General features: G+C 41.9%; 1 protein-coding gene across 1 annotated transcript; it reads right to left on the bottom strand.

Annotated features, from left to right (window-relative positions):
- Positions 1 to 527: 527 nt before the first annotated feature.
- Positions 528 to 12,217, bottom strand: RPLP0 (ribosomal protein lateral stalk subunit P0). The gene is made up of 8 exons (XM_089655593.1): positions 12,190 to 12,217; positions 9,095 to 9,200; positions 7,290 to 7,465; positions 7,127 to 7,214; positions 6,825 to 6,971; positions 4,103 to 4,288; positions 3,867 to 4,007; positions 528 to 737 (listed from the first exon to the last, which is right to left on the bottom strand). Exons 2-8 carry the CDS (start codon positions 9,146 to 9,148, stop codon positions 579 to 581), a joined length of 951 nt encoding a protein of 316 aa, XP_089511719.1. The 5' UTR covers positions 9,149 to 9,200; positions 12,190 to 12,217; the 3' UTR covers positions 528 to 578.
- Between the last annotated feature and the right edge of the window lie 1,689 nt (positions 12,218 to 13,906).

Here is a 13,906-nt window from a genome sequence, read left to right as displayed (position 1 = left end):
ACAAATTTTAGCAACAACACTATGATGCTTTGTTTTATCAATTAACTGATACATCTAGAAGAAAACTCTTGAAAAAAACAAAAAACAGACTTCCTGGCTGGATCACAAGAAAAAAAAAATTAAATGCAGCCATCAAAACTAAAAATTGTTATGCTCCAATATAATAAATGTTTGCGCAGCTATGAAATTGTATTTGGCTTGTGAATGAATAAAGCTCATTTGGAGCAATTTCTTGGTAATCCGATGACATTTTGCTTTGTACTTGTGAAACAGCACCATCCATTTTAGTCCAAGCTTCCTGGAACCACAGTGTTGATCACTTTATAGAGTGTGTCCAGGTTGTGTTTATACCAACAACATATTAAATACAAAATGTTTTCTATCTTATGGTGCCATACAGACATTTGTGCCAACACTGATAAATTCAGCTTTATTCAAATCCACAGCAAACTCAGGGCAATGTAATGGATAGAACTACACTCCCAAAATCTTGGATTTTTTTTTGGAAGAGAAAATAATTCAAACACTTAAGAGTTTAAAGATGTAAGCATTTATTGAGACTTCAGACTAAAAAAGATTTAGTCAAAGAGCCCAAAGCCCATATCATCATCAGATTCTTCAGATTCATCTTTCTTTTCCTCTTGGGCTGGTGTAGTTGAAGCAGCCGGAGCAGCAGCTGTCTCAGCAGCAGGAGCAGCAACCACAAAAGCTGATGGGTCTGCCAAGAAAGCCTTGACCTGCAAAGACAATTTCCTATAGTGAACACACATAATAAACAGCCACCAGTACAACAAAAATACCAATATACACATGATTTTGCATTTCCGGGTAGTGGGTGCATGCGAGCCCTACCCGCTCCACCATTTGCGGGCATCAATCACTGGGTCGCAGCTAGTGATTACCAAGGATCTTTGGCAGGGAGGACGACTGTTTACTAACCAGTTCTCTTCCTTGTCAGCTCTGGCACACTGGTTTGGATGGCTGTGCACAGCCATCCAAAGCAGTGTGCTTACATTGAAGAACACAGACACCGCCCCCTAGTAAAACACTCCCTGCACACAGGTAACCCTTTGATCAGCCCCCCTCAGGTTAACCCCTTCCTGCCCAGTACCATTAGTACAGTGTCAGTGCTTTTTTTTTTAGCACTGATTACTGTATTGGTGTCACTGGGGATGTCAGTGACACTGAGTCAATTCCCCCCATAATACTGTTGTTTTCTCAAAACGGTCAGTCTTTTTTTTTTTTTTAATAGTGCAAAAAAAAAAAAAAAAAAAAAACAGTACAGGCGATCAAATACCACAAAAAGAAAGCTCAATTTGTGGGAAGAAAAAGGACACAAGTTTCATTTGGATGCAGCGTTGCATAACTGCACAATTGTCAGTTAAAGTAACGCAACACCGTAATGCAAAAAATGACCTGCTCAGGACCGGGCGAAAGGGTGGGGGGGTGGGATGGGGGTAAATCCTCAGGAAGGCAAGTGCTTAATCAGAGTGTCAGCTACATCTAGGCTCAAACCTAATTTGAAGTAATACATTAACCATACAGCTCATTTACTTTAATTATAAACGTGTTATATTTACCTGATCTTTGCATGGACAGTGAACAAAGTGGTCCCTTAAGGCTAAGTTCACACTAGCTTTGTTAGCAGGTATTAGGCATTTGGGTAGCGTTTAACGCTCCTCAAATGCCTATGAAAATTCTACACATAGCAGCACACAGTGCTGTACACACTGAAGCATTCGCGTCGCAGCAAAATTGATACCTCATGTGGAGTCAGGAAGCATTGAAGCCTCCCATTCAAGTCTATGGTGACGCTCCTCAAACACCTGGCATTAAATACCATTAAACTTCATTATAGGAGTTTGTGGTGCGGTTCTAAAGCTTGGCAAACGCCTCACAAACGAGCATAGGGCGTTTGGGGAGTGTTAAAAACGCTTCCCAAATGCCTGTCAAACACTATAGGGGCTAACAAAGCTAGTGTACCTTGTCTGCTACTCCTCTTTTCCAAGTGCCCCCATAGCAAGCTGTGTGCTATAGGGGGGAAATCATGAGTGCACTCCCAAGCCAGGCTGGGTACATCCACCACTCTTCTCAGGACTTGACTGACAGTAGGCTGCTTTTCAGAGATTCTTGTAAGATAGAAAATGTGGGGGAAAGACCTGCAGCTGGGCACAGCACTGGTTTGATAGAGGAAGAATAGCTAGGGAAAGGGTTTATTTTTTTTTTACCTTAATGCATTAAAGCAAAAAACCCCAAAAAACAAAAAAATTACGTGAAAAAATGTGAGAACGTGTAGCTTTATTAGAAAAATTCTGGGATTTTCTGTACTCACTGTAAAATCCCTTTTTCTGAGTTTGACAGTCTTCCTCTAACAATAACTAAGCAGAGTTTTACAGCCCTTCCTACAGGAGTAAGACACTAGACAGAAAAACAAAAAAAAAAAAAACAAAAAAAAAAACAACACACAGACTTGGCACCGCCTATGGTCAGTCCTCTATGGGTATAAACCCCATTTTACGGAGAGTACAATAAAAAATCGTTTTGTCTTGCATTAATTGACCACTTCATGTCCGGACACTTTCACCCCATTCCTGTCCAGGCCAATTTTCAGCTTTCAGTGCTCTCACACTTTGCATGACAATTGCGCAGTCATGCAACACTGCACCCATATGAATTTAGCATTTTTTTTTAGACAAACTTGATTTTGGTGGTATTTATTCACCACTGGGATATTAACTTTTTTTTATATATAAATTAAAAAGTCCAAAAATATTTTTTAAAAAGTGTTTCTTATAAATCTTTCTTTATAAATCTTGGCCAAAATGTATTCAGTCATCTTTTTAGTAGAAAAAAAATAAATAAAAAACTAACCCAAATTAGTTTATAACCAAAAATTATAATTTTTAAATTTTATATTATGTTTTAACATACTGTCACCCTAGCAGTACAGTGTCACCATGGTGACACTGTACTACTTGTGGGGGGAGATTATTATTTTTTTTTTTTTACACTGATCGCTTTTACACCCATAAAAGCTGTAAAAGCAATCATTCCTCCTCTCTCACTGCATTCTTGCAGCCATTGAGAAATACTGTGTGAGCTGTGATTGGTCACAGCTTGTCACATGGTACAAGGCTCTTGTGAATAGCCTTGTACCATGTGACCTCTGATCATTCACAGATTTCACACGTAGTAAGCAATGAGGTCAGAAGTGACATCTTGCTTACACCTATTCATGTGATCACTGATTGGCCAAAAAAAAAAATTTAAGTAAAAGTTATGGGACCAGTAGTCCCAGCAAAACTTCACATCCATACTCCTGAGACACTAGGCAGAAAAGACTGGAGACCTATAGCAGAGAGGAGGTTTTATACCCAGAAGACAGGACTGCCCATAGTGGGTGCCAAGTTTTTGTTTTTTTTTTACCCAGCGTCCTACTCCTGTAGATGGGGCTAGAAAACCCTGCTTAGCTATTGTTAAAGAGGAAAACATTGTGTCCATCAATGAACGCAAGAAACGTTCTATTACTACAAGGTTGGCTGACCGCCCCCTTTATAACTGAACACAAAAAACACAAAAAACTTGATGTTTCTTCTCTCCTCCAAGCCAGTGCAGATCTAGGACAGAGTCCTTGATCTGTTGCTTACCCTGTGGCTGGCTGCAGACGGCTCTGATCGTATCAGCGTTTTTCATCCTGACTCCCCATACAACAGTCCTGGCCTCAGAAAAGCAAGTTGAGCCCAGTGATGGGGAAGTGTAAGCAGACTCTGCAGTGTTCCCCCTGAGGAGTTTTTTTTTTTTTTTTTTAAGGAGGCAGACACCAGTTAGATGGACAGCCTTGTAAACCCTCCAGTTCACCAATTTACCTTATCTGCCAATGGGAAGCTGTAATCTGTTTCCACAGCAAGAGCAAGAACCCGTTTATACCCATTGACAACAGAGTGAGGTACAGAGGCGACGGTAGGATAGCCAATTTGAAGACAGACACTGGCGATGTTGCGAACACCCTAGAGAAACAGAATCATAATGGACATTAGTCTTGTGTTCACAGTTGGTGAAGTGCACACAAACCCATATACAAATATATTAAACAGTATCATACCTCTAAAAAGCGAGTACGCAGAGCGTCTTCAGTGATATCTAGAACCTCTGGGCTGTAGATGCTGCCGTTGTCATAAACTTGTTGGATGATCAAACCAAAGGAGAAAGGGGAAATGTTGAGCATGTTCAGGAGGGTGGCCTCACTGGCACCTACTTTATCTCCAGTCTTAATCAGCTGTACATCACTCTGAAAAGAAAGTATAAACATACCAGGCATTTTATGTTTTGAATACAGAGAGGTAGAATGATTTTTTTCCAAACACTAATGACTTCACCAGGGTACACTTGCTAGCTGAACTTCCCCGCTTCCCTGCTGGCAAACATTCACCATATGACCCTAAAATGTATCCACTAGAAAGCCAGGTGATGCTTACTACCTGTTGCTGCCATTTTTTAGAGAAATCACCTCTAGAGAAGAAAAAAACAAAAAAAACATTACAGCACCTAAGTACCCCAAGACCATTCTGACAGACAAGGATCCCACACTTCCTCATGGTGCCCCAAATCTTGCCCACTCCCTCCTGCTCATTCCTGTTGGTCAGTAAGGCTGTCCCATATCTATGGGCCTTAAGGATTAAGTACGGCTTACATGTGTGCACAATTTTTCAGAAATAGTCTCCAACCACTTTCGGCCACCCACAATGTACTGGTCTTTTACGGACAGAGGTGGGCGCTGCGCGCCACATTACCCCCCCAAGTCTGCTGTGTCCAGGCAAAGCAGACTGAGAATCCCTGTAATAAGTACCCAGTGATCACATGATCACAATTACAACAAAGCCTTTATGATTCATAAAATCTTTGCTGGTTACTGGAGAGCGGTGATTGATCCACAACTCTCACATGACACATGGGGCCAATCACAGCACCCTGTACCATGTGATCAATGATCTTCATTGCTCTTGCATTGGAAAGTGTAAAAAGAATAAAAAAAAACCCTGTTCACAGCACCCCACCTCCCACAAACCAACATACATTGGGGTTTTTTATTTAATCAAAGACACATAGCAGTATACATCTTGGTTTACATTTATGACCAAGTTCACTATTTTTTTTTATAACCGAAAGAAAAAAAGATCTCAAAATTTTCAGTGTTTTTACATTTATATCACAAAAAAAAAATAAAAACACTAAAAGAAAGCTCTATTTGTATGAAAAAAAAGTACATCTAAATAATTTGGGTACAGCACTACATGACCGCGCAATTGCCAATTGAAAAAGCACAGTGCCAAATAGCAAAAAAATGGCCAGGTCCTTAACCAATTCAATACCGGGCAATTTTACCCCCTTCCTGCCCCAGGCCATTTTTCAGCGCTCTCACACTTTGAATGACAATTGCGGTCATACAACACTGTACCCAAACTAAAATTTTATAATTTTCTTCACACAACTAGAGCTTTCTTTTGGTGGTATTTAATCACCGCCGGTATTTTTATTTTTTGCTAAATTAACAAAAAAAGACCAAAAATTAAAAAAAAAAAAAAAGTTTTTCTTTGTTTCTGTTATAAAAGTTTGCTAATAAATAATTGTTCTTCATAAATTTAGGCCGAGATGTATTCTGCTACATGTCTTTGGTGAAAATAACCCAAATTAGGATGTATTTTTTAGTTTGTAGGAAAGTTATAGAGCTCACAAACTATGGTATAGATCTGAATATTGATCAATCCTGAAGTACTGACTGCCAATCTAATTTCTTGAGGTCCAAGAATGTCAGAATAGTACAGATATCCCCCAAATGACCCCTTTTTGCAGAGTAGACCAGTCCGACGTACTTCATAAGAGGCATGGCGAGTTTTTTGAAGTTGCATTTTTTTTGTCATAATTTTTCGGAAAATGAAAAAATTAACAAAATTAGTTTCACTATTTTTTTTTTACATATTGTCACCAGTGCAGTACAGCGTAATCATATAACTGGCATGGCGGTGGTCAAGGACACTGACTGGTGACAGCATGAAAAAAAAAAAAAAAAAAAAAAAAAAAAAAAAATTATATATATTTTTTTATTTTTTTTATTCTTTATTAAATTTTTATTTTTTTAAGATTTTTTTTTCATATTTCACTATGACCAAAGTAGTACAATGTTACCATAGTAACATTGTACTACTTTGGGGAAGTGATCAGTATTTTGTTTTTTTTTGTTTTTGTTTTTTTTTTTTTTACACAATTTGCTTATAGCAAAGAATTACTTTGCTATAAGCAAGCATTTACCTGAACGACATCGATTCATTCAGGGGTTTTTTTTTGTGCTTAGCTGTGATTTGGCCACAGCTAATCACATGACATGTGCATCTGATTAGCTGTGACCATTCACAGCTAGGCAGTAGTATACAATGGATGGCATGAATGAAGCCATCCACTGTATACAACTGTCATATGACCTGCTGTGATTGGTCACAGCAGGTCACATGGTACCGGCAATGGGGCCGATACTCAGATCTGTCATTGGCCGTGTCCGAGGTACACGGCCGGAGACAGATCGCGCCGCTGCGCAGGAGCGCAATCTGCGCATGTGCGGGAGGACGCGATATGGCGTCCACCCAGAACGCTGATGACATTTGCAGCCCGCCATTCGGCCATAGGGCGGGCGGCAAATGGTTAAGGAAGGGGGTATATATTCTGGAGGACAAGTGGTTAAAGCTATTTTCCACATTCCTAAAGGTGAAAAAAATTAGGTGTTGTACACAAGCAGTAAGTATGCCCTGTATAAAAACTATTTGCTCACTTACCAAGATTTCAATAGTTCCTCTAGAGATTTTTGTGGTGATTCCCAAAGCCTGGAAGAAGGATGTCTTTTCAGGGCCCAAACCAGTATTCTGAGCAGGCACTGTGACATCACAGGGGGCAATGGCACCTGCACGAGCAGAAGCTGGCACCTAGAAGAGAATATCAAACAAGTGCTTCAGATTCTCTAAAGAAAAAGGTAAGTACTATTCTGTAAAAAAAGCAAGAACATCCTTTCTCATATAAGATAGTGGTATGTGCCTTTTTTAAGCAGCTACTAAGGAAAAGGCAGGAGTACATTACCCACCTTGTTCGCCAACAGCATATCTCGTACTTCAGTGAGATCCTCCTTAGTGAAAACAAAGCCGACATTCCCCTTTATGTGAGGCAAAAGCCTGAAAAACAAGAGGGAAATTGGAAACTGGAATGGCTCTAGCCTTAAACAGGACATATAGGCACCATATACTCACTTCTCCAGTGCAGAGTTGTTTTCTAAGTGACCACGGATTGCCTTGCGCATCATGGTGTTCTTTCCCATAAGCACAACAGCTTTTCCTCGCAGGGACATACGGATCTGTTGCATTTGCTTTGAACCAACATTGTCCGCCCCCACGATAAAACATTTTGGGTAATCATCCAGCAGTTGCTGAAAAAAATAAAAATAAAAAATTGCTGCTATTACACAGGCAAGGAACTTCTCAATTCTTAGCTTTTCTAGTAAACAGGCCAACAAAACGCCCTAAAGTCAAATTTACATTCAAAGTATAAGCTAAATTACACATTTGAAAGTGCAGAATATTTGGTTGTGTTCCATCATGTAGGACTGGCTGAAAACTTCTGCAGGGCTATAAAAATCAGAAAAGATGCAGTGAATATACCTGGAATACATTATGTGCAAGAAGATGCCTGCTTTGGTTGCCAGCTCATAGTACTGCACATCACAACCAAACCCAATATTTTCACATGCAAGCTTAACTACCTGCCGACCGCAGATAGCCGAATGACGGCTTCACCGCGGCCGGCCAGTTCTGGGTGGACGTCATATGACGTCCTCCCAGAACACACTCTCCTGCGCGCCCCAGGGGGCGCGCACCCAGCGATCTCCGTGATCGCTGTGTCCTACGGACACAGCTGATCACGTTATGTGGTAAAAGGCCAATCACAGCGGCCTTTTACCACGTGATCAGCGTTGTCCAATGACACGCTGATCAGAGGAAAATGCAAGTGCCGGTTCTCGGCTGCACTTTCCTCACGCTGTCAGATCGTGAGGAAAGTACTGCCGAGAACCGGCAGTTGTCAGAGCGGGGATCGGCACCGATCATCAGGGCACTGATGATCGGTGCCCAGCAGTGCCACCCGCAAGCTCCGCCCACCTGTGCCCAGCAGTGCGCCCACTAGCTCCGCCCACCTGTGCCCAGCAGATAACCCACCTGTGCCCAGCAGTGCACCCACCTGTGCCACTCTGCAGTGCCACCCACCTGTGCCACTCTGCAGTGCCACCCACCTGTGCCACTCTGCAGTGCCACCCACCTGTGCCACTCTGCAGTGCCACCCACCTGTGCCACTCTGCAGTGCCACCCACCTGTGCCACTCTGCAGTGCCACCCACCTGTGCCCAGGGGTTGTGCCAGTCAGTGCCGCCAGTCAGTGCCCAGCAGTGATGCCAGTCAGTGCTGTCTATCAGTACCCATCATCTGTGTCACCTATCAGTGCTGCATATTAGTGCCGCCTATCCGTGACACCTCATTAGTGCTGTCTATCAGTGCCGCCTCATTAGTACTGCCTATCAGTGCCCATCAGTGCTGCCACATCAACGCACATCAGTGAAGGAGAAAAATTACCTGTTTGAAAAATTTTATAATAGAAACAAAGAAACCTTTTTATTACTTCAAATTTTTTGGGTTTTTTTATTTATAGCGCAAAAAGTAAAGCGCCCAGTGGTGATTAAATACCACCAAAAGAAAGCTCTATTTGTGAGAAAAAAATGATCAAAATTTCATATGGGTACAATGTTGCATGACCGCGCAATTGTCAATCAAAGTGCGGCAGCGCTGAAAGCTGAAAATTGGCCTGGTAAGGAAGGGGGTATAAGTGCCTGGTAGGCAAGTGGTTAAAAAAAAAAAAAAACATTTAGAACACAATACATTTAAAGGTTGCCTTTATTTAAAAGAACTGGTCAAAGATAATTTAAGATTTGCAATTGCTATTTAATTGACAGTACTTTTAGTGGTAGTGCCTACCCTAGTGAGAAGAAAACAAGTTCTAAATATACTCACAATGATTTTCAAAAAGTAGTTGGATTTCCATGTCGCCCTGTCTTCCCTGGGCATCTTGACAGTGCTTCCAAGGATTGCCACAAAAAGGGTTTAAAGACCTGATGACCTGTGGGAAAAAAAAATAAAAGCAAACTTACTTTTCAGCTCAAGTGCTAAGGCAGTATAACAGCACACAAACAATAGACTCCCTAATTTGTCTCTTCACTGGGTTGCAGTCTATGTTCTAGACAATGTCGGGTGTCTATACTTACCTCTAGACCCACCACCAAATTATGGCAATTCCGAACAGCCAGTACCGTCAGTCAAGGCACACTTCTGTATCCCATGTGACAGCACTAGGGTCTGCTGACAAACCACACGAGCCTGAGCAGTGCACTGTAGATAGACAGGGGACATGCCATGCCCTCCCGATAGCAGCAAGTACTAGAATTTAGGTGTTGGCAATAATTAAGGGTGAGGTTGAGCAGCACCGGAGGCATGTTTGGGCACCAGAGAGCCTAAAAATGGGTGTAACAGCAGAACTGGCAGAGAAGCTTTCTTTATAATCCCAACAGCTGATAGCCAGATCATCTCCACTACCAAACCAGCATTGCTTGGTCAAAACTCACAAAGCTTGCTTACTATGCACAGTATCAGGTTTGCTATATAGGCAACACTAAGCATTAAAGCAGACCTTCTGTGACAATTTTTTTCCCCCAAGTCCCCACCGCCAATACATATGGCTTTAAAAACACTTGTAAACAAATTTCACCAGTGAGCAAAAAAAAAAAAAAAAAAATTCCTAACCTCATCCCGGAGGCACGGATGATATCACTGTGCCTCACCATTGCCTCCAGGGATAATTGGGCGCTCAAAGGCCCATGAGAATGTACACTTACTATGGGCTGAAGCGCATTTCCATGGGATTTCACCCGATTCTGAAACGATAAGATGATGACATCCCACATCTTCTGGAATTGTCAGAGGCCAGGCCAATGTAAATTTTTTTCAACATCATCTGCATTTACAAATAGCTTTTACACCCCGGTCACATCAAACGTGACTTTGAAATCATGCGACTTACAGTGAAGTCGCATGACTTTACAGTCAGGATAACTGCTGATTTCAGGTGCGATTTGCAAGACATCTGACACAGATGTCTATGCAAATCGCACCAAAAGTAGTGTATGTACTACTTTGGAAATCGGTTTGGCTCCGACCAGGTAGGAGCCGCACCGGCATGACCCTATGTAATTGCGGACACTAGGATGCGACTTGGCATGTAATTTGCAAATCGCATGCCAATTCGCATTCAGTGTGACCGGGGTGTTAAAGCTGTATGTGCTTTTGGGGGAGGGGGGGGATCTGGGGGCTTGTAAAAAAAAACAAAAAAAAAAAAAATCAGACCTTCCGATTGGCATGAAGGTCTGCGTTACAGTATTTAAGTGTTGGAGTATAGAAGGGGCAGAACCCGTTAGGTTTTTATCCATCCTATTTGTTATTTGTCTTGCTGACTACTGTCACAGGGATTGAACGTGGGAAATGTAAAATTCTGATTTTTCACCAGAACAGGAACAGAGAGTACTATTTAAAAGTGGACTTTCCTTGCTTCGAGAATATTTGTTCTCACTATGTCTACAGAGCAGAAAGTGGATCTCTTGGGAGAACCAGTCAGAGAAGAGGGAGGCAAAATGGTTAGTGAGCCTTTGGGACACACAAAAACCCCCATCTCTCCTTCCACCATCTTTTGCTCTGCCCTTTCCCCAGTGCAGAAAAGAAAAATAAATTCCCTGGTCATGAGCGGAGTAAAAAACTTCCAGAGCTGAAGCGGTTATACAGGATTTATATAGTGCCAACAGTTTGCACAGCGTTTTATACCATGAAGGCAGACAGTACAGTTATGCAGGCCATAGACTGTTTGTTTATCGGCTGATTTTTCGTCCTAAAGAATAATCGGTCATACTGGAAAATTCGTGAAAAACAGCCGATTTTTGAAATCATTGGTGGCAACATCGGTTTACAGAACGAACAATGTTTCGTTTTTTGGACAAAATAAATCGGCCGATAAAGAACCGCCTGTGGCCTGCATTACAGTTCAATACAAGAGGAATCAGAGGGCCCTGCTCATTAGATCTTACAATCTTGGAGGACGGGTTGCGTTATACAAAAGCTAATAGCTGTGGGGGGGATGAGCTGATAGAGAAAATAAAAGTAAAGTTGTTAGGTGGGGCAGAATAGGCCTCTCTGAAGAGGAGGTTTTTCAGGGATCGTCTAAAAGCAAACAGGAGATAGACAGATTGGGGTAGGGAGTTCCATAGTATAGGAGAGGCTCAGGAAAAGTCCTGGAGGCAAGCATGGCAGGTGATGATGAGGGAGTTAGAGAGCAGGTGGTGTTGGAAAGAAGAAAATGATTAGGTCAGTATTTATAGACCAGGTTAGTGATGTAGCAGGGGGGGCTGAGTTGTGGATTGATTTGTAAGTTTAATTTCATTCGCTGGGTGAGCGGAAGACAATGAAGGGATTGGCAGCAGCATTATGATGGACAATCAATTTTATCAAGGTTGGCTAGCTGATCAGCCATGGTGGAGTTTTATTGATTGTTTTTGATCCAACAAATATCTGTGCATGTCTTATTACACAGATGACATGACATGACCTGTTTTCATTGACAGCTCTGACAGATCCCATTTTCAATTGGTGCATCAGAGGTTACATTGTTTGCTAACCAAGGATGGAATGCTGGTCTTCCATTGGCTCATACCTAGGTCAACCACAAAACCATAGGCCACCTTTGTAAGTCCCCAGACATTACATTATAACCAGCAAACACTGGTGGCCCGCCCCATTCTACACTGATCACTGGCAAGGGGCCGTTTCCTGTGTTTCTAAAATGTCCTCATCACACAACGCATCTAATGACACACAACTTCTCCATATTGGGGTCACCCGCTTGCTGTCACGTGCACGCATCATGGGGCCCACGGGGAACCCCGGCATGAGTAGAGCCCACGTTACGGACAGAACTTCGATATGGGCCATATCTAGGTCACACCTATCGACCCAGAGGTGACCAGGAACGCGGTACCCACCAGCTACACGTACCACGCTACACATACCTCACACAAGGGCTCCGGAAGGTAAAAGAGGCCGCGCGCCGGGAAGAGCTCTTTTATATGACATGACCATAGCCAATCCGCGAACAGCATGGGCTCAGCGTAAATGTTGATTTGTTGGCATATGCCTCCGTTCAGCTTTCTATAGGCTGAGCTACCAATCAATCAAAAGATACTTTTTTTTTTTTTTTTTAAAGGGGTACGCTCAAATAAAGTTGTTCTAGTTGGTCCATTAAGCGATTAGAGCCCCTAGTGGAGCGGCGTGTAATAGCACATCATTGTCCTTACCTAGAAAATGTATATTCGGTTTAGCCACTCTATTCAGTGGTTGTACATGAGTAATATTTCTAATAAAAGAGGGATGGAAATTGCAGCTTTTGAAACAAATATTTTAGCCAGATGTACACCAAATCACTTAAATCAGACTTTAACATTAAGCATTTAAGTACAAGTATTCAAATATTAGAGATTACAAGGCTGTAATTTAATATTATTATTATTATTATTATTAATAATTTCAGGTACTTATATAGCGCTGTCAATGTATGCAGTGCTTTACATATATATTGTACATTCACATCAGTCCCTAACCCTCAAGGTGTGTATAATCTAAGGTCGCTAATGCAGGCCATAGACGGGTTGAAAACCGGCCATTTAAAAAAAAAAAAAAAAAATGCCCATCATTGCCGGGAAAAATCGGCCGATTTTTTTCCAACTTCACGGATAAAAAAAAAAAAAAAAAAAAAATGTGCCAAAAACCCCGAAAAACGGCCGACCAATTAACCCATTAACGGTGCGAAAATTGGCCAATTTTTGACCTGTCTAAGGCCTGCATAACTCACATTCATACATACACATACTAGGGTCAATTCAGACAGCAGCCAATTCACCTACCAGCATGTCTTTGGGGTGTGAGAGGAAACCGGAGTACCCAGAGGAAATCCATACAGGCACAGGGAGAACATGCAAACTCCAGGCAGCTGATGCGATGGTTGGGATGCAAACCAACGACCCTAGTACTGCCAGGTGGAAGTGCTAACCATTTAGGCACTGTGCTGCCCATTATTATATAGGACTTATATAGCATCAACAGTTTGTAATGAAAGTGTATAGTAAACCTAGACAGCTTAAGTAGTGAAGTTGGACTGTGCATAGTACACAGGTATATGCTCTAGCACTGATGGACCTTCATATACTTAATCGTAGACATACGTGTATATGACGACTTTATAACATACAGACTTACCCTAGGTTCACACCCAAGCATTTTTCCGCAGTGTTTTGCAGAAACGCAGTACAGTCCATTTAACATGATTTCCAATGGGACACGTTCACATCTCCGCGTTTTCACCCGGTGCATTTTTTGGAAAGGGTCAGGGACACAAATGTTGCATTTATGGTTCTATAGATGTCAATGGAAACGCTGCAGAAAAGCATGTATTGCGTTTTTGCCACTTTTTTATGTGTTTTGTGTTTAAAATCTGCTTAGCAACAAAAAAAAATTTAAAAAAATGAACAAAACGCATCACAAACGCAGCAAAAATGCAAGTGCAGAAACGCATCAAACGCAACCTGCATAGGCGTGAACCTAGAGTTAGGGTCATCAGTTCCAATCCCAATCGATGCTACCTGGCTGGAGTTTGCATGTTCTCCTTGTGCCTCTGGGTACTCCAGTTTCCTCCCACACTGCATAGACATGCTGGTAGGTTAACTGGCTCCT

Source organism: Staurois parvus, unplaced genomic scaffold, assembly GCF_062004578.1.
Source record: "Staurois parvus isolate SC_StPar_1 unplaced genomic scaffold, SC_StPar_1.0 ptg000853l, whole genome shotgun sequence".
Classification (NCBI taxonomy): domain Eukaryota; kingdom Metazoa; phylum Chordata; class Amphibia; order Anura; family Ranidae; genus Staurois; species Staurois parvus.
Note: the sequence above shows the minus strand (reverse complement) of the source record. Positions and strands in the feature narration are given on the sequence as shown.